The 27,787-nt window shown below is 38.0% G+C and overlaps 1 protein-coding gene and 1 long non-coding RNA gene across 4 annotated transcripts in view; one reads left to right on the top strand and one right to left on the bottom strand.

Annotated features, from left to right (window-relative positions):
- Positions 1–20,996, top strand: part of PRTFDC1 (phosphoribosyl transferase domain containing 1) — a 49,932-nt gene extending 28,936 nt beyond the window's left edge. For all 3 annotated transcript variants that reach the window (XM_049799207.1, XM_049799205.1, XM_049799206.1), the window contains 5 exons: positions 14,999–15,016; positions 16,460–16,542; positions 16,954–17,000; positions 18,991–19,067; positions 19,714–20,996. In XM_049799207.1, coding sequence (XP_049655164.1) covers positions 14,999–15,016; positions 16,460–16,542; positions 16,954–17,000; positions 18,991–19,067; positions 19,714–19,761 — 273 coding nt within the window. In that variant the 3' untranslated portion in view covers positions 19,762–20,996. The remainder of the gene's footprint in view (positions 1–14,998; positions 15,017–16,459; positions 16,543–16,953; positions 17,001–18,990; positions 19,068–19,713) is intronic.
- Positions 20,997–21,909: 913 nt separating this feature from the next.
- Positions 21,910–27,334, bottom strand: LOC126038072 (uncharacterized). Its single transcript, XR_007505895.1, has 3 exons — positions 27,280–27,334; positions 23,489–23,562; positions 21,910–21,971 (listed from the first exon to the last, which is right to left on the bottom strand). It is a non-coding gene; the product is annotated as an uncharacterized LOC126038072 (long non-coding RNA).
- Positions 27,335–27,787: the final 453 nt, after the last annotated feature.

The raw sequence follows: 27,787 nt of genomic DNA, 5'->3' as shown, positions 1-27,787 counted from the left end.
TATTTTCATCCAACCATGGTAATACAAAGCAGTACTTTGAAGAGGAAGGAAGGCTTATTTCATTAGGCAAACGGTCTATGTGGAAAATGGTCAGAAATGGATTCTTAACTTATGCATTAAGGCAACATAATACTTATCTTGTTATTTGTACTGTATGTGCAATTACTCTTTTACTAGCTGGCACTAAATAATATCAGTTTCTTCAAAGCACTCAAATGTAGCACTAGCAAACTCATTTGTTTTGTTGCACTGAAGCACACAAGAAAACGAAGAGAAAAACTTAACTTTAAATATTTCATTAATATTAAATAGGCTTTGATGCAACTAGAACTTAAATTTAAAAAGTGGTGTTAGAATATTTTAGTGATATGTATGTCCTCAATTTGCACTTCTAAATACTCCTGCTGGGTGTTTGTTTCCAAATTATCACTAAAGCGTTAATCATGTTCTTGGGAAATATTAATTCATTTCCTACTTTCTAATATTCAAACACTGGAGCTACCTGCTTTTCTGTGATGATTTTGCATGTTTCTCTACCTTACAGGCAGAACTGGCAGTGCACCTATTCATCTTACCTAACACTTCTCTTTCCCAGATAGTCCAAAGAGTTTCTAAGCTTCCAGGCCCAGCTCCCTTTCCCCATCTTCCAATCCCGATAATATATTTTCCAGACATAATCTTTCTAGTACCATTTGTATTCACTGGGGCAAAACATTATTTTCTTTCACAGGACTTCTGTGTATTTGTTGTGTGTCCACATGTGTAAGAGGGAGAAGGAAAATTTCACCCCAAGTAGTTCTGCTCTTTCCAAAAGTGAAATCAATTGTTTTCTTATGCCGAAAATCCTTTTGCCAAAGTGACCTTTTCCTCATTGGCACTGCCCTCCTGTTCCCAGGTATGGAACAGGACATAAAATTTGGCTGTTGGGAGGCCAGGAGATGCTTGGTGGGAAGACTGCACAGCGTCATAGTTTAAGATTGCTGGGTAAGGAGGCTGGGATCTTGGGAATGAAGGTGGTTGCTGATGAGGAAGGGAGCCCAGTGCTGGAAGCTGGGTGTGGAGATGCTGAAGAGCAGCAGGAAGGGAGGGCTGGGACTGCCAGGGGAGCAGAGTTGCTGACAGGTCATATTCAGCAGTTGTTTGTATGTGTGGTTGTCTGTGACACAACTGATGTATGAATAATTAAATAGCATTTCCACTATAACACCTGAGAATGGGGTTTCCTTAATACTTATTTTACTGATTGAAAAGCTAGGATGCAAAGCTTGAGCTCAAATGTTCATACTTACACATCTAAAGTTGGATATATGAAGGGGTGGCCTGATGTCCACGGATGCCAACTCCTCCATCTGTTATTGACTTAAGCAATTAGTGCAAGTATTCAGCACATTTTACTAATCAGCCATTTGCAGACTGATTCAGAGCCTCCTACAGTCAATGTAAATCTTCCCTTGAAGTGTTTTTTAGTACCTTAGTTTAGCTGCTATCTTTTAAAACTTCTGGCTTTAGTAACCATTCTAAGTCACTGAGTGAATTAGTGGAAGACTTACTGATAGAATTCAACTTCCCTGCTTTTAAGTAAGCTGGGTGCTTCTGCCTGCTTGGAGTACTTATGAAGAAAAGATTGTAATTATATTGAAAAACTAATATGCCAGGTTAAGTCCCATTAACTTAATGACCATGGAAGGTGTTTTCAAAAGTGCTAGCGTGGGCTCAGAATGTAAAGTTCTATTAAGTTTCTGTAAAGTTCAAAAGCATCAGTAACATAAGCAGTTTTGAAACCTGCAGAGAAATGATTCTAAGATTTTGATCTTAAAGTTCTCTTCATTAAGTAATAATACCTGGAACCTCAGCTAGCCTATAATCTTAGTGAACAACTCAATCATCTCCATGTGTTACCTATTATTGGAAAAAAAAAATTACTAAGTATATTATTGAACATGCTGTTCTATAACAGTATTTTTTTCTGAGGAAGCTTAAAGAAAGCAAAACATTTTACAAGCTAATTAAAAAGAGGCTGTTAAGGATAATAGCCCTTCAGAAGGAGTAATATCTCCTCTGTACTTCTCTACAATATGCTTTTGTTCATAAAAATATTATAAGCCTGGGAAGAATGTATAATGACCCAAACCATGAAAAAGAGAAATATTAGAGAGAGCAGAGTTGGCATACAGACTTAGACTGTTACCTGAAGAAAATCATTCACAATTTGAAATTCTTCTGTGAAGAAAGTCACAGAGGCAAGAATGAAGAGTTCCATGGCATGAATCATTAATAAAGGTACTTGAAGAATGACTCCTGATATAAAGACTGTAATGCTTTGTAACTATTCATTTCTATGCAGAAAAAGAATAATTTCAAACTCTCTTCCTTAATGATGTAAGTGGTGAACGTAAAATTTCTCAGTAGCTGATTTCATAGTTAAGTAGCTGCTTAGTTTTCAATTACTTTAAAGCTGAAATGCTCATTTGGGTAAAAAATATCATTAACATCTGTAAAGAGGAATACATTTTGAAAATGGGGAGATAATTAATAACTGTCCAGAAAACTAAAGGCACTGTTTCAAAGCAAGATGGCTATGAAAATTTATGTAGATGAGGAGAGAGAACAAATAATATAGCCCTGTTTAGTATTAATAGTGTAATCATACCATATAATATTGTAAAAATTTGTAACATATTTTAAAGTATTTGTGGCATTTATACAAAGTAAATTTTAAAACGTCTAGAAAGTTCAGTAGATTCATTTGTACCAGAGTTGTGAGTTATCACTGCCATTTACCTCTTATACTTGTATGTGTTTATATTTTGTCCCAAGAGCTTTGGAGCTGGTTACATAGTCCAAAGTCTCATAGCAATCTTTATATATATCATTCCATACGTAATATGTCCTGTAACCTTTCAAAAAAGCTCCTATACCACTTTGACGTGTCTCCTTGCAAATGAGACAAGTTAGAGTTTGTATAATTTTGCAATTAAATACTTATTACAGTTGTATGATGTATTTGATGTCAAAATTAGATCCATATATTTTTATCATTATCACTATTCCTACATAACATAGAACGTGAACAAAATTAATCCTTCTTATTTGTTAGGTTAATAAGAACTTCTAATTAAAACAAAGTAGTTATGTAGTTAGTATGATACAATTATGGAGCAAGTGAATTTCTGATATTCCATCTGTCTGTAATATGGGTCAATGCTTATGTTCTTTATGAAAGACTGTTTCCCTTCTTCATATTAAGTACATCTTGTTGACAGCCAGTGGTTTTTGCATTTTTGGAGAAGGGTAGAAGGTAATAACTAGCAATCAAGAAAAAAAGAAAGTGAATGTCTTATATTCTCTCTGCACTTCATTGTGTTAGTTTGAGTGCTCCATCACTACTCTGATGCTCTCATAAAATGACTGAGCAGCTCATATCAAAAAGAAGTTTCACTCACAGGAAGATATCCACCATGCAGCACCCACTTCCTTCTGGCAGGATTTGTGCTATAAAATCTCCAAAACTTCCTTTATATGTCTCACCTAAATCAATGTATCCACTGTCTACCATTTTCTTGCCCCACTTGTCTTATGGGAATGTCTCTCATTTTTTCTCTTATTTTACTGAACCATTTTCTCTGCATGTCATAGGTTCTAAGGGCTGTTGCTCTAGCATTCTCCTGAATATGTTAGCATATCAGTATTTAATAAACCATACATGTGGCAGCTGTGTAACACAAAGTTTTATTCTCTAGATTTAAAATACATATTATCCTCTCCTTCACCGTTCCAAGTTTGTTTCTCAGAATTCTGTTGGGTGTGTACTTACTATCTTTTTCTCCTTCAGTATTCACTGCCTTGACTAATGTGCTTTCTCTCCCTATATGCATTCCTGTCTGGAATAATGCCCATAAATTTGCAGAAGAAAAATAATGGCATTCTCTTTAGAACATTATGTACATGAAAGACTATTTATGTGATGGTAAAGGTATACAAAATCCACTATATACTTCTGCAATAGTCATGTCCCCCACTCATCACTACATCTTACCGTATTCCTATCAGACGTGCAGCCTTGCCTTTTTCATCTTTTCAAAGGTTGATTTTGTGTGTCTTGAAGCATTCCCCACATCTTCCATACTTCTACTTAGCTGCCATCTTTAGCCACTTTTGTTGTTCAGCATTTTTTCTTAATTAGATTGATTTTGTACTGTTTACTCTTCTGACAGTTGCCATCTGTAACTGCTTTTTCCACAGCAAAAGACATTATTTTTTTTCTTCCCCAAAGTCAGTCACCTTTCTTTGCACTTCCTTCTTAGGTAATCTGTTCTACTGTTCATCATTATTTTCTTTTTTTGTTGTTGTTCTGGAGGAAGGAAAGTACAAAGAAAACCTCCCAGCCTTCCTATCCCATTTTTCACATGGGCTCTGCTCACCTGCTGTCTACCTCAAATAATTCTGTTGATTTCGCCTGTGTTCAGAAAATCCTCTTCCAATTCCAGATGATCAGAAAATTATATTTTTTTCCTTCAATTAAGAGAATGGAGAGAGTGATCCATTCCTGCATTATCTTTAGTTTGATTATGGTAATTTGCTCTACTTCTTATGCACAACAGAAGCATGCTGTAAAGATGGCTGCAAGCAGAACATGTGCATGTACAGCATTCAACAGAATGCTCTCTAAGAACAAAACATCACTGAGAGCATATCATCATGCCCTCCATTATGTCCCCCACTCTGTTAATTCTTGGAGATACTGAACTAGCTTTACAGACTTTTAAGTAGCTGGAGTCTGTATACACAGACTCTTAACGTACTAACCAATTTGCTCCCATCAGCAGCTGACACTGACCAAACTGAGTGACTAAAATACAATGTTTTTGAGATATTATATCTGTCCTTTCAGGAATGCCATAAGATGTTGATGTGCCCAGCAGAAAAGATTAAAATCAGACATTCATGAGCTTTTCTAGAATTCTGTAGAAAGCTCCTGCTTAGATGTCTAATTTCTCAAAAGTCTTTCATACTATTTTCTAACATCTTGATGAAATGTTAGTATATGTGGATTTCATTCCTGTGCATACCATAAAATAATTTCTTTTCTAACAGCAGTCTTTGTAGCTTCCTTTGGACCTCTTCAACTGAAACTCTATGCATTATTGTTTAACCTTTGTTTGCTGATGATTCTTCAGCCCTATGGCACTGCTTCTTCAAGCCTAACTTAAGTTGTCATAAAATGTTCTGTTTAACCAGTGGTACTTGAAGTTCCCCAAATGCAAGTGCTGCAGGTGTGATTAGTAAGCTGATAATCCATTAACAATTCAGTTTGAAGAGTCACATTATCAATTTATGTATTTCTGAAGATACAGAGTACCTTCATGGTAAGAAGGTGTCTTTAGAAATAATCTAACTGAAAATGCAGGCTTCTGAATGGAAATTGAACTAAAGGGAATGAAAATACACTATTTGTAGCCTTCCATCTCCCCCTCAAAAAAAGAAATAGAGATAGGTAAAAAGGGACTGTATCTTTTTTTAGTCCTTTATTTTTTACAAATATGCCTTCATCTGTGGAACTGGATGTATAAAAGAACTCATGTTTTCCAGCAATTGTGTATTCATGCATACTTTACAAGCTGGTATAGCTAATAATACGTTGGATGTATCCCCAAATAGTTTAAGAATAGTTCTGTCCAAGAAGGAGAGAGGAAGGAACTCAGGACACCAATGGGGACTTGAAGATAAAAGTATTTCCATCATTCCCAATTTCCATGTATTTTCTCCACTTTAAGACCACCATTATGACCATACTAAATAGGATGAAAGGTCAATCTAGGCTTGTATCATGTCTTCAGCAGCAGATAACCGGAATTTTATTAGGGAAAGGTTATATGAAACACAGCAAGAACAGAGACTTCCAAAATCCAAGTTACTTCTGGACTATCATTCTGAATACATCCAGTGTTAGAACTGTTATCCATGCCTGTGTCATCTCTCTGTAACTCCAGTTATGGCTCTAGTCCCACAAGATCCTATAGCAAGGCATTTCATACTTAAGTAACGTGAAAAAGGTCTTTCTTTTAAGCTTGCTACCTGCTTACCTTCAATGAGCTTTACAAGACTTAGGTAAATCTGCCTTTTTTAATTGCTTCCTTAAAAATTTCTGCAAATCTTGCCACATTAAGGTTTCGGGGTTTTGTTGTTTTGTGGGGGTTTTTTGTTTGTTTTTTTTTAAGTGTAGTTTTTTGGCCTGATCACAAACAGAGCTTTGTTTAGAGATTCCTATATTTTAAGGTCCAAAAGCACCATTACATTCTTAACTGAACTTCTTATCCAAATGATAATTTCTTCACTGTGCCTACCGTTTCTCTTTTGAGCTATTTTGATTTAAAGACTTGATGGAGAAGCCTCCATACTTCAGGCATGTTTTACCAACAGTCAACTGTCATCACTGCTAAAATGGTGAACCTAATTTTCTCTTCTGAATTTGGATAGCTTCTTGCCTTTTGCTATTGCATTTTTTAATACCTTTGCCTACTAGATTGAGCGGCTTATCATTATCAAATTTATATTGCCATATGGTTGCATATTTGCCTACCATCGAGTCATTATTTGAGCTTCTTTTAGATAAACTAATACCTTGGGAGCCTGCTGTAAAGTACTGGCATACTGTAGGATATAAATGAGACAAGGTTTGAAGGTAGAATTAGTAACAGGAAATGAATACTAGGCAATTGATACAATTGGAAGAAATAAAATTTCAAGCATGCAGATCCTTCGGTTGGTCTGAAAAGAATCAGCAAGCTTCAAGCTGAGTACACATTGAAAGAAACTCTTGATTTTAACCTAATGTGGTAATCAGACAATTTGGGAGAAAAAAGTGATTGCCCTACATGATCACCTGCCCTATGACCAAAGGGGAGATAAAAATGTTAAGAATTCCTCTGAGCTAAAATAAGAGAGCAAATTATCAGCTGTGGAACACTGATAAATGAGTTAGAGGTCAGCTGCAGTGGAAGATTATAATGTGCTGTAAAGCCAGTATTTTACTGAGTCCATGATTTTTAGTGCATACAGCAGTTCTGAATTTTTGTTCCCAGGCTCAGCTGTTGAGGGTATTTTGTGGTCTCTTTGAGGTTTTGGGCTGAAAGGTCAAAGTTCTTTTGTGAAAAATGTTCTCCCACTGGGAACTGGGCTGTTAATTAAATAAAAGCTATTACTTCATGCTACAAACCTTACTTCACTGTAAGGTGTTTTTTCCAGGTCTCAAATCATTCTTCTTTTCTCAGTCTTAAGTTCTTTCTGTTTTGTTTTCTTTTTTAACAGCTTTTTGGAAAAAAGATGTGTGCAAGTTATTCTACTGATTTTATGATTAAACATTTAAGGAGAAAATACCCTCTTTGCATATCTGATTTTCTTGCTATAAAAGCAAGGGCTGTATTTGTCCTCTTAGCTGTAGTATTGCGTTAAGTAAGTTGTTTATTTGATTACTTAAGTAGAGTTTCTGCTTTCCAGAAAATACTCCCCCTTTCTAAATCTGCAACTTAGCATTGTACCTTGTTAAAATTTTACATTTTATGTGAATTCAAAGACACTTTCCCTCAAATTCTTATTCAGTGCTAATTTCAAAACATAGCAATTTTTCCTTTGAAATCAGTCTTCTAAATGGAACATGAAATCAAAATCTAGAAAAAATTATTATTCTTTTCCAGTAAGGTGAAAAATAGTTTCCATAGCACTTACTACTGTCAGGCAGGAGGCATACATGATGTCATGACTCTGCTTGGTCTTGTTGGCTGACATTGTTCGATTTATTACTGACCTGTAGGAAGGTAAACAATAGAAACATATTGACTCAGTGCTGGAGTATTTTTCAGCTTGTAACAAGTCAGGATTTTTCTTACGTGTATTATAATAACAATTTACTTTCTTGCTGTGTATAAGCTCATGAGGCTTTGAAAAGCAGTAAACTACAGATTTTCAATTTTTGCAGGTTTCCAGTCCATTATTAAAATTTTTAAAATTCACAGATACATTGAAATTTATTATAAAAGTCAAAATATGTCTCTTTAACATGAGAGACAAATTCACATGGAATGCAGGGATCAGAAAGCATTTCTTCTTCATTTTACATAGTACCAATATTGTCAAAAACCTATTGCTTTTTGCAGATGTCCCAAGACATGCTGCTATGAACCATTTCTACTACTGTCTAAAAGAGGATATGAAAACAAAAATTTTATTTTTGAGTAGATCCAGTTCACACCACAAATAATATATCTGCTCAGTGCAAATATCCATGTGCAGAGTCACAAGTTGCGTGCACCCTGATCACTCATAACTGGAGAATTTTAAACTTCACAGCACCCCTTTGCATTTAAAAACAGAGTACAATTTTAGGGCCAGTGCTCTTTAACATTTTTATAAATGATCTGGACACAGGAATTGAATGTGCCTAAGTAAGTTTGCCAATGACACTAAACCAGGACGAGCTGTGGACTCTCTTGAGGGTAGAGAGGCCTTACAGATAGATCTGGATAGGCTAGAGAGATGGGCAATCGCCAACTGTATGAAATTTAACAAGAGCAAGTGCTGGATTCTCCACCTGGGACAGGGTAGTCCTGGTTATACGTACAAATTGGGGGATGAGAGGCTGGAGAACAGCCCCGTGGAAAGACATTTGGGTGTTTGGGTTGATGGCAAGTTAAATATGAGTCAACAGTGTGCCCTGGCAGCCAAAAGGGCCAACCGTGTCCTGGGGTGCATCAAGCACAGCATAGCTAGCTGGTCGAGGGAGCTGATTGTCCCACCCTACACTGCACCGGCATGTACTGAGTGCAGTTTTGGGCACCTCAATGCAAGAAGGACATCAAACTATTAGAGTGTGTCCAGAGGAGGGCGACCAAGGTGGTGAAAGGTCTTGAGGGCAGGACTTAGGAGGAGGGACTGAGGTCACTTGGTTTGTTCAGCGTGGAGAAGAGAGAAGGCTGAGGGGTGACCTCGTCACAGTCTACAACTTCCTCAGGCGGGACAGCGGTGGGGGAGGCACTGGTCTCCTCTCTCTGGAGACCAGTGATAGGACACAAGGAAATGGAATGAAGCTGCATCAGGGGAAGTTCAGATTGGACATTAGGAAAAGGTTCTTCACTGAGAGGGTGGTTGGTCACTGGAACAGGCTCCCCAGGGAAGTGGTCATGGCACCAAGCCTGTCAGAGTTCAAGGAGCATCGGGATGACGCTCTTAGTCGTATGGTTTAGTTTTAGGTCGTCCTGCTAGGAGCAGAGAATTGGACTCGATGATCCTTATGGGCCCCTTCCAACTTGAGACTTTCTATGATTCTATATTGCACCAGCCTACTTCCTGCCAGCTATCTGGTAGAAACAGCTGTAAGCACAGGATGAATCAGAGTCATCCATATCTATCAGCTCCCAACCATCCCTCTGATCCATCAGCAATGAAAACTGCTGATTCTCTTGCAACGACTCAGTAGAAGAGTGTTTCAAACTCTGAGAGTTGAGCCACTGCCCCTTCTTTATTTGGACTATATAAGAAATCTTTCCAGGACATATTTAAAAAAACTGACTGTTTTCTGTGTCTTACTGTAAGATATATTAGCACCTTTATCAGATTTCTGGATGTACTTCACAGATTGTATTGGTAAAGATGGGTCTACTCAGAAGTTAAGCTATCTTCATTCTAGTCAACATGTCAGTAAATATTCCTATTTCCTGTTCTCCAAGCTCCAAAAATAGACAGAAAATATTAAATGCATGCCAGAAGACCGGATTACTTTTATGTGGTTTCCTCCTCTGCAATTACCTCAGATATATCTGAAAGGACAAAACAGTCTTGATCTACGTGGTACAGGAGCTTCAAACACACATACTTGAAAAAAGATCTTTTCTTCAGCATCCTTTAGCTTGCTATCATTTTCTAGCTATCAGTTACTGCCGTAGCACCGTACGCTGATGAGTTTCACCAGTCTCCTGCCCACCAGCTCACAGGTGGATTTTGTGGTGAAGCTGAATATGGTCTTTCACATAACTGTGACCTTTGCAAGACATGCTGGATGCAGCCAGCTGTGCATTTAGGATGATGGTGACATTACTGATAATGTACTAGTTTGTTGTATCCATTGCTTTCTTCTTTTATCTCCTATCCATCTGCTCAAGGATAAGCTAATCTATTTCAACCAGTTTAGTTACACATCACCACTATCTAGTCTTGGATACTGTATATCAAAACATTTCTTGGCAGTTTGTTCCTCTACTACTCTGCTATGCCGTCCCTTTTCTGGAACCCTTCTATCAGTAACCTGCTTCAACAAGAGAAAGGTGGGGGCTAGGCAGCAATACAGTCAGTTTCTCAGCACATCGTATCATTTTGTAGGAGATGGTTTCTGGTACCAGAAGATGGCAAATCATTTTGAATGCCTTCAGTTAAGTATGGTGACTTTAGTCACAGTAACCCTGCCTAATCAAAACAGGGATTAATGTATCACTCTCAAAGATCAGGATCCCTGTTTATTTATATATACAAAATGTGTTTACATTTAAATATTTTGTAGTGGCTTTTCCACTACAAAGTACTTAGATACAGGATTTCCCCATAGCATGGAAAATCCTCATCAATGTTCTGGAAGTAATGAGAATATGCATAATACAAAACAGAATCTATGTTTCCTGACCTAGACAACTGTCTCATTAAAGGGACTTTCAAAGGACCAAATCTCCTGTTGGACGCCTTGACTCTGAGGAGAAGAGGCAAGAATAACAGAATGCTGGTCAGACAGTTTCGGGGTCCACCAATATCCTTCCTTCTTAAGTTAGTCAATAAATATGAGATCTTACACTTCAGCTGAAGTCATGTGCAGGTGACTATCACTCTTGTGGCCAGACAAACCCTTCAGGCATGTCTGGATCCATCTAAGTCTTCTTTCCTTCATATGAGTCATTTGTGATAAGGAAATGTAGACAAGATTAAATTTCTATTAGACGGTTGTATAACTGGTTTGAAAACTGTTCTCAAGAAACAGTTAATTATGCTTCACTGTCAGGCTTGATGCATTCAAGCATGTTCTCCAGGGACTATATGATATTTAATTCATGATTTAAAAGATAGAATTAGCATTTAATGCTAGAGATACTACCTGGAAAAATACTACAAGATAGAATTATGATCTTAAGAAATTATTTTAAGAATGTGGTTCAAAGACTGACATGTAATGACAATAAAGATGAATACTAACTTCTGTGTTTATATAGAAGTAATCTTTTGCATAAATGCAAGTGAGGAAGGACTGACTAAGCAAAAGTTCTGAACTGGAGACAATACGTGGATCACAAGTTGCACGTGAGACAACAGCATGCCTTTATAAAAGATGTAACTGTTGTACTGGAATATATAGAAAGGAGGATTATTTGTAAAGCATACAAAGTGGTTATTTTATTCTTCTTGATACTGGAAAAGGCTTCTTTCTGGTTTAGGGCACCACAACTGGAGAAGGATTCTGACCAACCAGACAGGTTCTAGAGGAGAACAAAAGAATGATCAGAAACCTAGAAAATATAACTTGTGAGAAAATTTTTAATAAATAGGGGTTGTTTAATCTGAAGAAGAGGAAACTGAGGAAATACATCCATCTTCAAATATATAAAGAAGTTAAAAAGAGAAGAAAATAAAGCTTTTTCTATGTCCACTGCAAAACAAGTTCAAGTCAAATAGCAGCAGAAGTTTTCTAAGGTAGTTTTTTGCTCTTAGATAATGAGGCACTGAGACACATTGCCTGGGGAAGTTCTGAAGTCCTCATCATGTTCAAGAACAGGTAGATCAGGTATCTGTGAGGGATAGGTTTAAGTTGATTCTTTGGGCCAATGGAATAGTCTTGATGACTTTTCATGGTCTCCTCAGCCCCATTTTCTATTAATGTCTATAATGTCTAGGTTTTTTTTCTCACAAATTAGTAAAGTCTGCTCCTCCGTATTGGTTTAATCCCAGTGCCATGGCCAGGGAGGCTGCTGTTGCCTCATTCTGTCTAATTTTATGATTTCTACTTGCAAGTAAGCAAGAGAATTCCTATTGCTGCTCATGATAGGATAGCTGAAGCAGCTGTCGTAGCAAAGAAATGTATTTGTCTATCAATGAAATGTCTCAGGACTATGCTTTTCTCTCCATCAGTCATGCCCTGTGTGCAGTAATAGGCCTTAATGGCCATGACCTGTGTCAGCTGGGGGCCCTACCCACACCTGTGGGCACAGGAGCCTCATTTCAGCTCAACCCTGGGCTTTTAGTCCCTGCCTGAGCCCTGCTGTATGGATACCAATCTTCAGCTCAGCTACAGCCATGCCTGTACATTACTACAGATGTTGATCCAGACCCTAACTCACAGACTGACTTCCCAGTTTAACCTTGGACCTGTCTCGTCACGATGGACCTGCCTGGACATCAGTGGGCTGTGTTTGATCATGGTTACTGTCACTGGACCCGATCCCAACCTGTGGATTGACATCCCGCTTGACCTCAGATATGCCTCCTCACCGTGAACTCACCTGGTGATACGCACTCTTGTTTGAACAAGTCTCAAGTCTGCCTACTTGCCTCACTGGGGCACTGTGGGGCTGGGCCCTGGCTGGTGAGGCCCCTGCACTGCTGGCTATGTTATTGTACTCAGCTCATGGCTACCCTTCACTCAGGGAGCAACCAGCCCTGACACAGTCTGCTAATGCAGGACTTTGCAGCCATGTTGGTTTTGGTATGTCCCATCTCATGCCGTGGGTGCTGGATAGGTCTTGTCACTACAAGAACTGTGCTTTTGCTTTGGGAGGAAAGTTCTTGTCAATGGTATGAAGAGCAGCAAGAGATGCACAAAACTGGCAGAATGGGTCAGGGTGTCAGGCTGATGTCAGGTCATAGTGGACATCCTGGACTCTTTGCTGGTACTACAGGAGTTCATTTCCATCTTTAGGTGTGGTGAGGTTCTTTCTTGTCAACTCTTCTCTTTATATCATATATGTATGTGTGTATACGTGTATATATATACACATAAATATTTACATATATCACCAGCTGTGCAAGTTCCCTGGGGGATGGTTAAACCATTACTCCTGCACATAATCTTAAGGTGTCCACTGACCGAATCAAGTTATTTGCTTATGCATCAGTCCCAGGTGTCCTCGGCTCATCTTTGGAAATGTTTTTCTGAGTTATGACTTCATCCAGGAAGCCAGATGAGAGCCAAACCCTTTTTGGATCGAAATGGCTTCCTTCAAGAAAATGTGTCTCTGCATACCTGTCATAAGTTTCTCCTGAACACGGTTTTGGCTCTTCATCTTATCTAGAGGACTGATATACTTCCTTTCTTTCTTGAAGGAAGAAATTTCTAGAGGCAGAGCAACTTTGGACTTTTGTTTTTAAGAGACCTTTGACTTTTTACCTCCACAGGACTAGGTCTTTCAGATCCAGAGTTGTTTGTGTCAACAGCTGAGAGGTTGAAAGTCAGGAGTGCCAAGCAGGATAACCACCAGTGAAACCTGTTATGAAAACACCAAAAAGGAGACACCCTCCAAGATTAATACACATTCCACCAGAGCTCAGTCTAAATTAGTGGCTTTCTTGAGTGATATCTCCATTGCTGACATCTGCTGAACTACTACCGGGAGTTGCCTCCACACCTTTACCAAGTGTTTTGCCATTTCAGAAGCATGCAGGTATAATACAGTGTGTGGTAACATGTTTCTGCAGTGGTTGATGCACGAAGCATGCTATGTCTCCCTACCAAGCACTGTGATTGTTACGAGGAACTGCAGTATGAATATAAATGTGGATAATCTATATTAATAATTTCTGTTTTGAAGATTAAAAGAAGATTTAAATACCAGTTAATGAAACTGTCAAAGGTGTGTGGTTTATGAGCACACTCCCTTCACATACTCCTTCTCCATGGTGTTTGAGTCTTCCTCAGAAATCTCAGCCTTGGGATTCTGTGATGGAAAAGGAAGTTAGGAAGTCCCCACATTATGTATGTAGCAAAGACAGCAAGCCTGATAGAAAGGAAGTGGAATGTAAGCTAGTGTGGTGAATACTGCATGGATATAAGACCATCTGTCTCAAGGTTTTGCGGGACATACAGCGTGCACATGCATATAAGATGTATACAGGGATAGATAAGTACATAGGTATTTGTGAAATAACTTTCCTCTTGCAAGTTTCACCTCAGAAAGTAGATCTTAATGCAAGATTGTAAGAGTCCATCCTTTTGAACATGCATATGATAATGCCCACTAATAAATAGATTTTTATATCTTCTAATAAGGACATTACTTCGTATTATTGGTTTTAGTAGAAGAACAGAAGTCTCCTTAGATACTGTGATTCCTGGAACAGTAATGAATCATTTCAGCAAAAAGATCAGCCTGTGTGATCCTGCTGTCATAAGGCTTGACATCACTGCCCTTGACTGGACCACTCCCCTTCTCTTCAAGTAATACTACTGATTTCAGCAGCAGTATTTGAAGAGAAAGAGGGTGCTTCACAGTATGAGAATGGATGGTACAACTTGGCCTGTAATCCTTTACTGTGAGGTTTCTGGGGGGTGGGAGAAAAGCATTTATTTCAGAGTAAGAATATTATTGCTGTAGTCTCATATTAACATTGGAAATAGTATTTTAGTGAACTAGAGAGTACACTGTAGTACATGGCTAGACACACTGGAATGAAGTGAAGCTCATCTCATTTGGATTTCTTTCATCTAATTTTATTTTCTGAAGCTACATCTGTTCTTGCACGAAGAGGATAATCTAGACATAGCTAAATAAAGTCATGGCTCCTGACTGCAGGGCTTGCTCTTAGGGCTGGCTCTTTTTCAGAGCACAAAAATGAAGCAGGACACTCCTTGTGTCCTACTGTGTTGTACATATGCACATGGACCAATCTATCTTCATTTCACTCGTTCAAACATTTATTTCTTTTAGTTTGTGAATATTGTGTAATTGTATTCCTTTTTGTTTGTTTCTTTCAGAATGTTCTAATTGTGGAGGTAAGTTGGGTGCTTATGTCATATTGTACTTAGATAAAGTCACATAGTCAAGTTGTGATTGTGTATTCTGTTTCTAAAACCCATCTGTGTTTAAACTTCTTTAGCTGGGGAGGTGGTGAAGAGGGAGAGGGGTTGATTTGCTTAATGACCTCTCAATCCTTCTGCAGTTGCTAGATGGATCAAACTACATTGCTGCCACTCTAGTTGGTAATCTGCCTTGCGATACCCAGGAGTCTTTGTTTCTGCATCATTTGATTTGTTCTTTCTACAGTTTCATCAACTCCTGTTCTGCAAGTTGTTCTATTCCCTGAAGGACAATGAATCAGCTTCAGTGATGCCCTGCACTTCTCAGTTGCATGACTTTGAAATAGTAGCATAGCCCTGCACATGCTTTATGTCAAGGTGGTTTACACATGGGATGGGAATGTCAGTCATTCTCTCAAGTCCCTGTGACTCCTGCTCTTTAGCATTGCATCCTGCAGTGTCCCCTGGAGAGGGCCCATCACAGATATGTTGCTGATGTAAACCAAGTGTTCAGCTGTAGGGGAAAAGAATGTGCCACCTCACTGGTGCTGCAAATTCTCTCTTAGTGAAGGTGATTCCCTTTAAAAATGTTGGAAAAGCAACGAGGATGGTTAGAGAGCACATCAGGATCTGACTGGCATTTCAGGCCCAGCCTGCTTGTGTGGGAAGTAAGCTGGACAGTGTAATGAAGGAAATGTATAAATGTTGGAATGTCTTTTCTTAGCAAAGGACAGAAAAAAAGTCATCAGCCACAGAGATGGCTGGTTACCTGAATAGCTGCTAGAAGCTCCCTATTTGCTAATGCTAACTGCTGTAACAGAAATGAAAAAAGTTTGCAGCAAATTTTGTTAATGCTATTAGATAGCTGGGGAGCAGAGACAAGGTGTTGCTAATGAAAAATTCACACCCACAGAGTTCAGGATCAACAGCTGCTCTCCATGTCACGGTCAGTTTTGTACCCGTGTATCTACTGATCTCATTCAGATCAGGTTGGGCACAGCAGCTCTGGAGAATACTCATTTGTACTGGACTAATAAAACAACAAGTAGGGCAGATTTAGCCATGACACGGAGAGATGTTGACATGCTGTAGTCTTCAGCATAATATGAAAAGTCTGATCCCTGCATCCTCCCTGTGCCCAGTAAAGTCATCTGCAGTCCTGTGTTACGTCCCAAGTACTAGAAACATAGCTATTTTTGAAGTGGATGGTCCTTTAACTGATTAATTTATGAGTAGAAAGTGCTTGCTTCAAAGAGTGTGAGCTCATTTATAATGTTTTTTGGATGTGGCTTACAATACGCTGGGAAAAACACATCATTGCTGCAAAATAAGAAGGTGGAACTGCTCAGTCATTGTCCAGATTTCCTCTTTTCAGCTTTCGTTTGTTTTTTACTTATCCTATTTTTCATGTTTTGTAAGGATATTGTTGGAACTGGAAGGACTATGAAGGTTCTGCTTAATAATATAGAAAAATACAAGCCAAAAATGATTAAAGTGGCAAGGTGAGTAAAATGATCACAAAACTTAGTAATTAATTAGTCTAGCCCAATCTATTTTGCAGTGGAGGTTCCCATTCTGAGATCCTGCTTTAATTTGGTGCTGCTGTGCGTGGGGAGCTCCGCAGAGGAGCTGCCTGAGTCACTAAGAGGAGGGTGGAGGAAAGGAGAGGAAATGCTTTTGTATTGTTCTGCAGTGGCAATGACCCTTCAGCCATTTCAAGACTGGCACTGATGGACTTTGAAGGGGAACACACCCATCTCTTCCCTGCCATCAGGAGGTTGTCAGGAGGAGAAGCGGAATAAGAACAGTGATTCACATGGCTTGGAAGTTTTTTGATAAAGGGAATAGGTTTTATGCATGTTACTCAGGTAAATAGCCGATTTACATGGGTTTTATTTTGTTTTTAATTACAGTTTGTTGGTGAAAAGAACATCTCGGCCTGATGGGTACAGACCAGATTGTAAGTGTTGTTGTGAAAATCTTATGTGACAGTACAAGAAGTTGCCACTATTCTACCACTTGCCTTTCATATCACTCTATGGACTGCTAGAAGCATTGTAAAATATCAGTTGTCAATGGAACTAAGGGATGCAATGGAAGGATTTGTATAATTGTGGTTTGGAAAGCCTAAGCCTCCTTATAGTCTGGTGTTTTCTGCAGAGTACTAACTTTATAGGGAAGTTATCAAAGGGTTTAATTTTATCCATGAAAGGTAAGTGTTTTATCTTCTGTCTCTGATAAACTATATAGAAGAGAAAGTCCATTTCTTCCTTTTCCTTCCTCATTGCATCTCTTTGGAGGAGCTGCAGGATTCCATCTGAACATGAAAAGTGTTTCATTGTGACCTAGTTATTCACAAGTTTTACATTTTTATAACAGAATCACACTTTTTATTATTCTTTGAAAAGTATTATTGTTTAAAGGATAAACAATGATATTGTAACTAAATCCTCCCCCCCCCGCAAAAGCAAAAGATAAATTGGGCTTTTTAAACTTCCTCCTCTTGTTCTGTTTGTGTCACACCAGCACCACTTTTCTCTGAATTAGTGGTACTTGTACTGTGCTATGATGAAGCCATAAATGGAGCTATACCAAGCTATTGTCATTTTAGACTTATTAGAATAAATGATGTAATAACAGGTATGTGGCTAAATACTGAAAATAATAGATCCATCTAGAAGAGATCGACCAGTATTTGCTACTGAAGAAGGCTCTGGTCAGCTGAGCTGGGGAGGAGAGTAGAAGGAGAGTAGGCAGGTGAGTACCAGGAGACAGCATGAAGGGTCTTGATTTGAGATGTGGGAGAGAGGGAAACTATGAAGCAAAAGTTACTCAATGTTGTGCATGACCCTGTGGTTTTAGCCCAATAATCTGAACTGTGACACAAACATTTTGTTGTACAACTTTTTATATAGTGGTATTTTTAACATTTAGAATTTAATCCAGTAAATTAAAGTATGTATTCAACTGAATTCACTGATGTTAAACATATAAAAAATACAATAAAATAACTTCATGAAGGCTAGCTTAATATTTTTATATAATAACTTGTAAAATGAAACAGGTTTTATCCTTGTTTATTCATACTGTGATGAATATTTAGAAAACATTAGAGATCACTTGTAAATCACTGATAGTGCTGTGTCATTTGCTCCCTTACTTGAATTTATGACTCCAAAGTGTCTATTGCCCACAATTTCAACAACTGAAAAAAATTCCTTACTTGAATACCTGTAAAATTTTTTATGCTGACCTATTTTTGTGTCCATAAGGTTGTGTTTTTCTCTAGTTACTTGGTGAACAATTTGGAAAGAGTCTAACTTGTTTTATATAGTGCTGATACTGCACAGACCTTCACACTCAAAAAAGATACATGCTTGTGCTTAGTCTGAAGTGTGTGAGTTTTATGATTCAGCTACACTGCATGCATTTATTTTGTTAAGCATGTGCATGAGTCTTCATAAGGTTGGGGCTTTAATTTAGGAAGCATTTGACATATTTTGGTAGCATAATAGGCAAAATAGTTTTTGCTATTCTCAGAAAAAAATATATAAATCTCTGAAAGTTTCTTCTGAATTAAAATTGTACTTTTTTTTTGTCATTAGTGTGGTACTAGACAGTTGTCATCACTCACGTATACCAATGGAGCTTCCACATGTAGGCAGAATTTTTCTGCTCTGATTTTGGCTTCCTTCCACAGTATGTCTGTTGTGCCACTGATAATTGTACACAACTCTCCTACCCTCCACTGAGTGTTCACATGCCTGTCGCAAATAGTCTGTGGGAGGGAACTAGGCATAGGGCTACTGCTGACCTTTATGTCTCAGAGTCAAAAGTAACCTAACTTCAACTGACTATATATCTTGTCGGAGAACCAACACATGAATTTAAGGTCTATATAATTGCCACTGATCTTGTATTGATGGTGTTTGTTATTTGTCTCAATACAGATTACGGATTTGAAATTCCAGATTTATTTGTGGTAGGTTATGCCTTAGACTACAACGAGCACTTCAGAGATCTAAATGTAAGTTTCTTTAAAAAATAATAGTTTTAAAAATCACTCTTTTATTTTTTCTGGGGTATCTTAATTACTCCATAATTTGCCTCCTCCCTGGGGCCTTATTGTCATGGTTGGGATCCTTTCAGTGAGTGTAGAACTCCCTGCAAAACCTCAAATAACCCAAAGGAGTCACTGCTCAGCGCTATGAGCGGTTCCTTCCCATCTCTTCCCCATAAGAGCAGAAGTCATACCTCTCCTACAATTCCAACTTCTGTAAGCATAGGATTTCACAGGTTCATTCACAGGTCCATTCCCAGGAAGTGCAGAGACAGCAGTAAAAAGTGAAACACAGCTGCAGTTCAGACAGGTTTGGACCTCTACTGCTATGTTGCCTGCCCCTTTTCTCAGCGAGATAATGATGGAAAAAAGGTGCAAGCCTTGCCTTTGCTTCCTGTGGTACTCCCAGGGGTGGACCTCAAAGCTGGGAATTGCAAGTGGAAAAACTTGCTGTAGCTAGAAAGTGAAATCAGAATTCAATTCCAGTCTCTGGAAAGGAAGGGGTAATTACAAGATCACTAGATTTGTCAAGCGAAAGTATTTCTGAACAATTCATTAATAATTAATAATGTAATCAACTATGCTGTTGCAATCAGTGTTATATTCTTTTCAGCACATATGTGTTATCAATGATCATGGCAAAGCAAAATACAGAGTCTGAAGCAGTAACATCCTCACCTGAAGATTTGTAAGCTCAGTGAAGCAGAAATTTGACTACACTCCCTCAAGCATCTCCCAGAAGAGCGGTTCAACTGACTTGTGTTTCTTTCAACTCAGTAGTTTGCTCTAGAGATACTGATTAATATTTACAGAAGTGAGAGCTCTTATCTAAAATGTGAAGTAGAGGGCTTTTAAAGTTATTACCTTTTTTAAGTATTAAAATTATACTGCATAAGATGCCTTTTGATTAATAATTTGTCTGCCTCAATTCTCATTGTGAATGCATCTTTTCTTTGCTCAGTCCATCATTCTACCCACTACAATTCATGTCTATCACTGTGTTGCATTAGATCATTCAAAAGTGCCATTCTGTGCATGAAGATTATTTTACAGAATTTTATTGACTTTAGCATCCCTTTAGTCTTGGTCAGATATGCTGCTGCCAAACTGAAAGCATTATTTTGATTTAATTCCACAATTCAAAAGTTTCAGCTGAAGCTGTGTGTTGTCTGATAGTACATTTCTAGCAGTTCATTACTGCCTCTCTGGAACAGAAGTTTTAACGCTCAGAATGCACTGAACTAGAGTGCTGATACAAAATGAACTTTTGCAAGACACTGGTGATCTGAAATTGGAAGATGTCATGGTTTTGGTATGTCATGTAGCCATAGATCTAACCTGTTTAATGTGCTGAATTTTAATCAAGAGAAAAGAATGCCAGGCAGGTTTCAATTTCTGCATGGTATCCTTTTACTTCTATAGGACACAAACAAGTAAAAAAACTAACATAGTGTTCTCCTGTGCATATATTCTTAATCAAACCTCATTAAGAACAGAAGTTTAATGCTAGTCAGACAATTATTCAGTTATGATTTGATTTTTGTGGCATGTCTAAGTTGAGACTTTTTGTGACCATTTGTCATCTTTAAGAATACAGATCTGACAATGTTGGAGAAGACTTGTATAAGAAAAGAAAAAAATGTATAGGAAAACATAGAAAACAAGTTTAGCCATGAATACTGTAGACTCTAGAGATTCTTTGCTTCCTTTATACACTGTGTTTGAAGAAGTTTGTTAACTTACATGCTGTGTTAAGTGTGAAAAATTTAATTCTGTACTGTACATAACAACTTCCCGAGAGAAGCCAATGCAAAGTAAGTAGCTGTGTATCAATAGCTTTACTCTGAACTGTAAGAGGCAGATTGTTATTAGCTCCAGGTCCCTTTAAACTAATAAAGAAACAGTGAGAATACTTGTTATATTGCACAGTTGTTTATTTTCTTGCTTCAACCTATTTCACACATGCTGTACAAGCTTTTCAAAAATATGCATTTAGTTGGTAATCTAAACGTACCTTATATATGTATCCTGTGGCTCATAAGCTATTGTTATTCAGATAAAATCCATGATGTTAATGGCACGAAGAAGTAAGATCAAAGAATTACTGTGGTTGCTAGAGAAACGCTTTAGCCCTCTCTACTCTTTTAACCTATTTTTAAAGAGTTCCGTTGAAAAGCTTTCCCTCACAGAATAACTTTCTTCTGTTATAGAGAAGAAAGCACACCCGTACAGTCCCTGGAAGAAGCTGGTGAGAAGAGTTTAATCTCTTTTTCTTTTATGAGGGTGTTAAATTTTTTCTTAATGCTTCTGATTTCTATGGATTTAGTAGTATTGGCACACTGTGCAGGCAGACATGCTTAGGCTTAGGCTTAGTCCAGGAGATCCATTAGGTTATTTCCCTTTTTTCTTCTCTTCTTAAAAAGTCATAATCTAATTTGCCTTTCTACTATGATCAGCCTTCAGCAACAACAACAAAAAATGTTAACAAGTGAATTAGTGTGAAATTAGTGTGAAAATATGAAGTAATATCGATGCACATAATTCAGGCTGTGTTAAAGTTGTTTCATTGGAAGATTCAGATTATTAAAATCTACATACTTAATAGAAAAGACCAGAGTTATAGAAAAGATAAGAAGAAGAACTGGAATATTTCTTCAAATTAATTTTATTTCCTTCTGCCATCAAATTTTTAACATTGTGATAAAGCACCATACAGATTTCACTAGAGAATTTACATGTGCAATTATACTGTGAATAAGAGGTGTTTTTCTCTTCTAATGTCATATTTGTATTTTGTACCTTTGTATATCTGAGCATGTCCAGATGTCTCAGTTGCCATTCCATGTTACTCTTTGCTTGAAGCACTTCCATCTGAAAAAATTAGTTTTCAGTTACTTTAGTAATCTGATTCCAATATATCATTAGTGTAACTGAGGTCACAGGTAATTATGCATATATGTCTGATTATTATTCGGTCTGGTTTCTTCAGTGTACTCATAGTTTAAAAAAAAACACACTTTTTTCCTGTAGCTGTCTCCTGGTTCAACAACAGTGTTGATGCCCTGTGTCACAATGTACTTTAACTAGAAGGCCACTAAACATTTTTTCAGTTGCGGTTGCACCCTATGACCCACAGAGCAATGTATCTTTTTTTTTAAAATCAGTTCAGCAACATCTGTTGCTGAAGAAGAGAGGATGTTCTTTACAATTGGTTACTTTTCTGGACATTGTGTTTATGTGTTTGGTGGGCATCCATTTTTATGTCAGTTTTTCTTCCCATGCACTCTTTAACACCAGCATCTTTTCCCTACCTGTTGAATACAAATTAACATGGGCAGTAATTTGTTTTAAAGTTACATAAATGTTTAGCAGCCATCAGGTTTTAGACTTTATTCAGTTCATTCCTGCTTAGTCTGGTCCAGTTCCAAAATATCTGAAAGTGATTTTCTGGAGAGAAAGCCAGAGTAAGAAGTATAATTCCTACAACTTGGTTAACTAAATATCATTTAGGATTTCATGTTACAAACTATCGATATGGGCTGAATATCTAGTAATTTCTGCTTAAAAAAATAGAATTTAAATAGTCTAAACAGTCTGTAATTAAAATATTTTTTCAATTTTTTCAATTCAATCAGCTGCTGCATTCTTGTATTTATAGTTGAACAAAGTTTTATTATTAAATTTCTATAATGTAAAATTCCAACATTTTGCCCCAAAACACCATGTTAACTGTATGTGATATTCAGCTGCAGAACAGTTTCTGATCTGTGAAAGAGCCAAATCATCACACTTTATACACAGTAAAATGCTTAACTTGGAGATGTACTTATGTCATGCATCAACATTGTTGCTCCATGGTGAGAATAATGTTTATTTCCATAAAAAATTGGAGTTTTAAATTTTAATATTTCTTTAGACTGAAGAAGATAAAGGCCAAATCAGCTTCTCTGCATATGTTTGCATTTTTATTTTCTCAGATAAAATAGCAGTGAAAACCTCTGTTGTAATAAAACTTGTTACACGTGGAGACTGTAATTGATTCTAGCTACCTAGAAAACCTTAATTTTCAGTTTCAGGTAAAAACGAGAATCTCAGAAGAAAAACATTACAGGGTAGCATAGCAAGAGCTAGAGGCACCCTTGCCCTTTAGTAAAACCATCACATTTGGGAATGTTTTTCCCTTCTTTTGCCTTTTTAAATGTTTTCCAAAACCTCTGATAGTCTACATATATAGATCTGAGATGAATGCAGTATCTAAGTGTACTGTGAAAGGTATCTTAAATTCTTTTTCTCCTTAGACTGGAGGGAGAAATTTTACACATGTAAGTTAATGTAGGTGTGTGTCACCTCCGCTCAGTCTCCCAAAATTTGGCTCTGGCTGTACTCACCAGAGAGCACAAGATAACTGAAGAGGATGAGTCAACCTCTTCCTCTGCTTCTTTCAGTGGTCCCCATTTGAAACCTTGTAGGTGAGAGAAGCAGTGTCAGGTACTTTACCCATGCTCTCAACAAAATGAAAATAAAGTGCAGGGGAAATAAAAGCTTTGATCCTAATTTCATACACCTTTTGCAATTATTCATTTAAAGCTGTATGCCTTCCTCCAGGAAGTCAGCCACATCTAGCTATCGCAGTGCCTGAACTGATAGTGTTTGTACCACTAGGCAATGACTGCTGTGATTGCCAGGGATATTCAGAGCAGTGAGAACACCTCAACAACACGTGGCTGGCTAGAAAAGATTGATCACAAACCATAAACTATACTGTGGGATTATTTTGTGGTGTTAAAAGGATAATTCTTTGTTAAGAAAAAGCAATATTCTGCACTTATCATAAATGATGAGAGGGGAAAGATAACCAAAATAAAGAAGGAAGTGCTAAGATACTGAAGAAAGGTTGTCATTTATTTTGCAGAAAACATGAAGAACACCCCATATTTTTCAGAAGGAAAAAAGGAGACATCGGTTCTGGGTGAGGCTCCGTAAGCCCCTTGAAGGTTGTCAGCTGTAGTTCTCCTGTTACCACATACTGGCTGACACTACCTTCCTTTCTGTGCATGAACTAGTGTTTGGTTTCTTTGTAGCTTCACAGGAACACATGTGTATCCGCAGCTGAACTTTTCACTGTTGCCAGTGGTTGTTTTGGAACACAAAGGGGGTTCCAAATCTGCAGAAACTTAGACTCAATTAGTTAAATACTTGCTGTCATGCCTTGTTCCTTCTGCTGCTGCATGGAACACTGAACTACTGACAAATTATTGGAGTTTGCAGTAAAGCAATTTATTTGTAATATTAAGAGAGAAAAAGGGTTGGATACCATTCAAAGGATGAGCTTTAGTTTGTTGCAGGAGTGGCATGAAAGGTTTCCCCATTTTTTTCGGTAGAAAGAGACAAAAATGATTTTTAGTATTGTGATCTAGCAGTCTGTCTTAGACCGGCATGATTGGGCCTCTGATAATGGCCAGAAAATCTTGTTTCTAATCATGACACAAAATTTCATTACATTCAGTCACTACGATACATGTTCCAAAATCCATTGGTCCTATTGTTAGTAAAGCTTCCTATGTTTGCCACCACTGTTAAGTCACGAGGTTATACAAGGGACAACTTTATTGCTGGAAGATGTATGTTATGCCTTCATAGATACTCAATTTGCATAGGAGAACACTAGAATCTAGCTAAGTTGTTTTGGAAGCAGTGCCAGAAAACAGAGTTATCTTGAAGCCTTTTCTCCGTAATTTTCCATTTTCCTGGAAGTATTAATCTCTTTTCTTTAGATTGCTTTTCTCCAGTTACACCCTATTTTTATGTTGTTCTATCCTAGTGTCTTTTAACCCAATTCTTGCCAGTCCTGTAGTTTTTAATGTAACTCACAAGCATTTGTTGTTTTCCAGGAAAGATAAGCCCTCATTCTGAAACATTTAAGGGCAGATTTTCAAAAGTGCTTAAGCACCCAAGAAAATTTTATGGGATTTCACCTGCTTGGGTGGGTGCCTAGCTGCATCTTTCAGTCATTATGTACCTTTGAAAATATGTTTCTTGCCTAATCTGGATAGACTGGGAAAACATGCAATAATATAACTTGGAATGAAAACAGGAGGTACCCCAATAAAAAGGAGAGGCAAGTATAATTGTGTCATTCTTTGATGTGGGCATGAATATCCCTTTGTCCTTCTGAACCATGCAAATGTTGTTTAATTGATTTATTTGTTTGGGTTTTCATGAGAATTATTGTAGTGGTGTTTCTGGTTTTTTTTAGGCAATTTGGAGTGAGGTGAGAGTGCTCAAAATTTAGCTTTTGGAAATAATAGCTCAGCATAAACACTAGCACAGAGAGACAAAAAGCAGACCAAATACAAAGGAATATTCAACAGTAGCATGAGCAGCATAAGAGTCAAGGAAGGTAAAAAATGAAGTGTCATTAAAAACTTTAACTGTAGAGTATTGATTGGAATGGATCCACCAGTGAGTGTACAGGAAGGATATTAAAATCGGTTAAATATGACCTGCTGAATGAGGGCGGAGATGGAAGGCTTTCTGTTGAGAGCCAGTTTGGTCCTGGGCCCATTTGTGCCATATGTGAAAGAAAACCATAATAAACTGAAATTGTTTCTCTTCCTCCAGAAGGCATTTCACATAATAACACGATGCTATTAACGGCATTCAAGCTTTTAACCACAAACACGCAATTTAAGCTTCCAGTACTATTTTGCCTAAGCTTTATACAAGGCAGTCTCAGCTCTGTAAGGTCAATCTCTCTGTCTCTGAAATTTAATCAAGCACATTAGACACCTATGTGACTCCATCTGAATAGAATTCAGTATTGTTCCTAAAAGTCTCTTATTTTCTGAGGTTTTTAGGTTTTCCCATCTCAGGCTTTACCATATTCCTTTGATCTTTATTTCCATTTTTCCCAATTCCTCTTAGTCCATGTTGGGCAGAAACCAATTTACTAGCTCAGCAGGTGCTGGGAGCGAGGTGAAGGATGATCCAGAGACATGGCACAAAGACCAGTGAGTTCGCAACTCTTAGAGAAAACGAATCCCATAGACCGCTGAGACACTACTGGGTGGCAGTTACTGTTCTTTCATGGGAGAGTATAAGAAAAGTAGAAAATACATAATTTAAGGCGGGGAAAAATTAATCTATGGTTTGTGTCCAAAAGTACGAAGAGTGGAGAAGCTAACTGGCTCACAAGGCGTGGAGAGAGGAGTCTGTGTCCCACCACCGTTGCCCAACATGGTTTCATTTGCTCCTGGAGCTTAGGCAGCAGCTGCAGCTGGAGGAGGAATCCGGCCATTGAGACACAAATTGGCACAACAAATATCCTGCCTTGCTGCAGTATTTCTAGCTCCAGTACTCAGACAAGCACAGAAGAGGGTTTATCCAGGTCAGGTCTGGCACACAGTTGATTCTGTCAGGCCTCAGCCATATCTTGCAGCAGCCTAGCCAAAATATGCCTCAAAATATTCTGATGCTTTCCCCACATGAGTCACAAGCTGGAGTCCGAAGCTAACGAGTGTTTTCCTGATTATGTTCTATTTATTTATAGAAAAACAGTCAAATACAAGAACACATTTCCTGTGCAGAAGGGAAGAAGGAAGTCAAGGCACGTCATGGCAGTGCCCCAGGCTGATCTGAAGTCTTCAGTCAGGCGTAGATTTACTGGGGTTATTTTCCATCCCTTAAACTGTATTTAGACTGTCTCAACTTCAGCAGCCTCTGAGACATGTAAATTATTTTATGCAGAAGAACAACAGCATTTTGTGAAGTCAAAATAGGTTGTGAAAACTATGTAAAGCTACTCAAGAAGAAGGAGTGCAAGTTATCTGTATTTGAATAGCAAACTAACACCACAGCATGTGGGCCCCGTTCCTACAGAGAAACACAGACCAACTGAACACAACAGCTCACACGCCCCGAGTTAAGCCCCTACTGGGTCTTAGCAAGATCAGAGCCATAGTTTGTAGTTAATATGGGTTCTACACATGAAAATAGTATCATTTTCAATGTGGATGTTATTCCAAACAGTCCTTTAGTCTCCTTTAGCATAATGGCATTGGCCTAAAATTAGGAATGCTTGTACTATTGTTAACTATGAGAATTTAAATTTTTGGTACAACATTTAATACATTACTAAATAGTATGGAAATGCGGTCGTGCAGTTCGCGGCAAGGCTTACCAAATGTTCATCTACCAATGCCTCTGGGAGTCACAGCTCTTAAAGTAAATCTTCATTACCTGAGGAGAGAAAAGCATGTCATAGCTGTTCTCAGCCATCACTAAGCAGACTTTCCAAAGTTCATAATAAAAACTTACAAGTCCCATTTCTAGTAAGAAAAAAAAGAGTAGAATATAAACTCTTGTTTATGAATCATAACAATCAACATGGAGCACAGCTGCTTTTTTCTGCTCTGCAGTTCACCTGCTCATAAATGCCAGAGCTTTCTTCCTTCAGGCTCCTCGAGGCCAAACCTGGCCTGCCTAAAGCCATAGTTTCATCCATGTCGTAACACAGTCATTATCCTGACAGAGCAGGCAGAACCTCTGCATCTTCCACCTTAATTTGCCAAGAGAAGCCCTTCCCCAGCCGAAGCACTAAACTATGCAAAATTATTATAAGCTCCATATTGCAGGAGTGGCCACAAAGTACTAGATATCAGCTAAGCCTATGGGGTAACAGACTTGGG

The sequence above is a fragment of the Accipiter gentilis genome, chromosome 4 (genome assembly GCF_929443795.1).
Source record: "Accipiter gentilis chromosome 4, bAccGen1.1, whole genome shotgun sequence".
In the NCBI taxonomy this organism is placed as follows: Eukaryota; Metazoa; Chordata; class Aves; order Accipitriformes; family Accipitridae; genus Astur; species Astur gentilis.
This window is presented reverse-complemented; position numbering and strand designations above follow the sequence as displayed.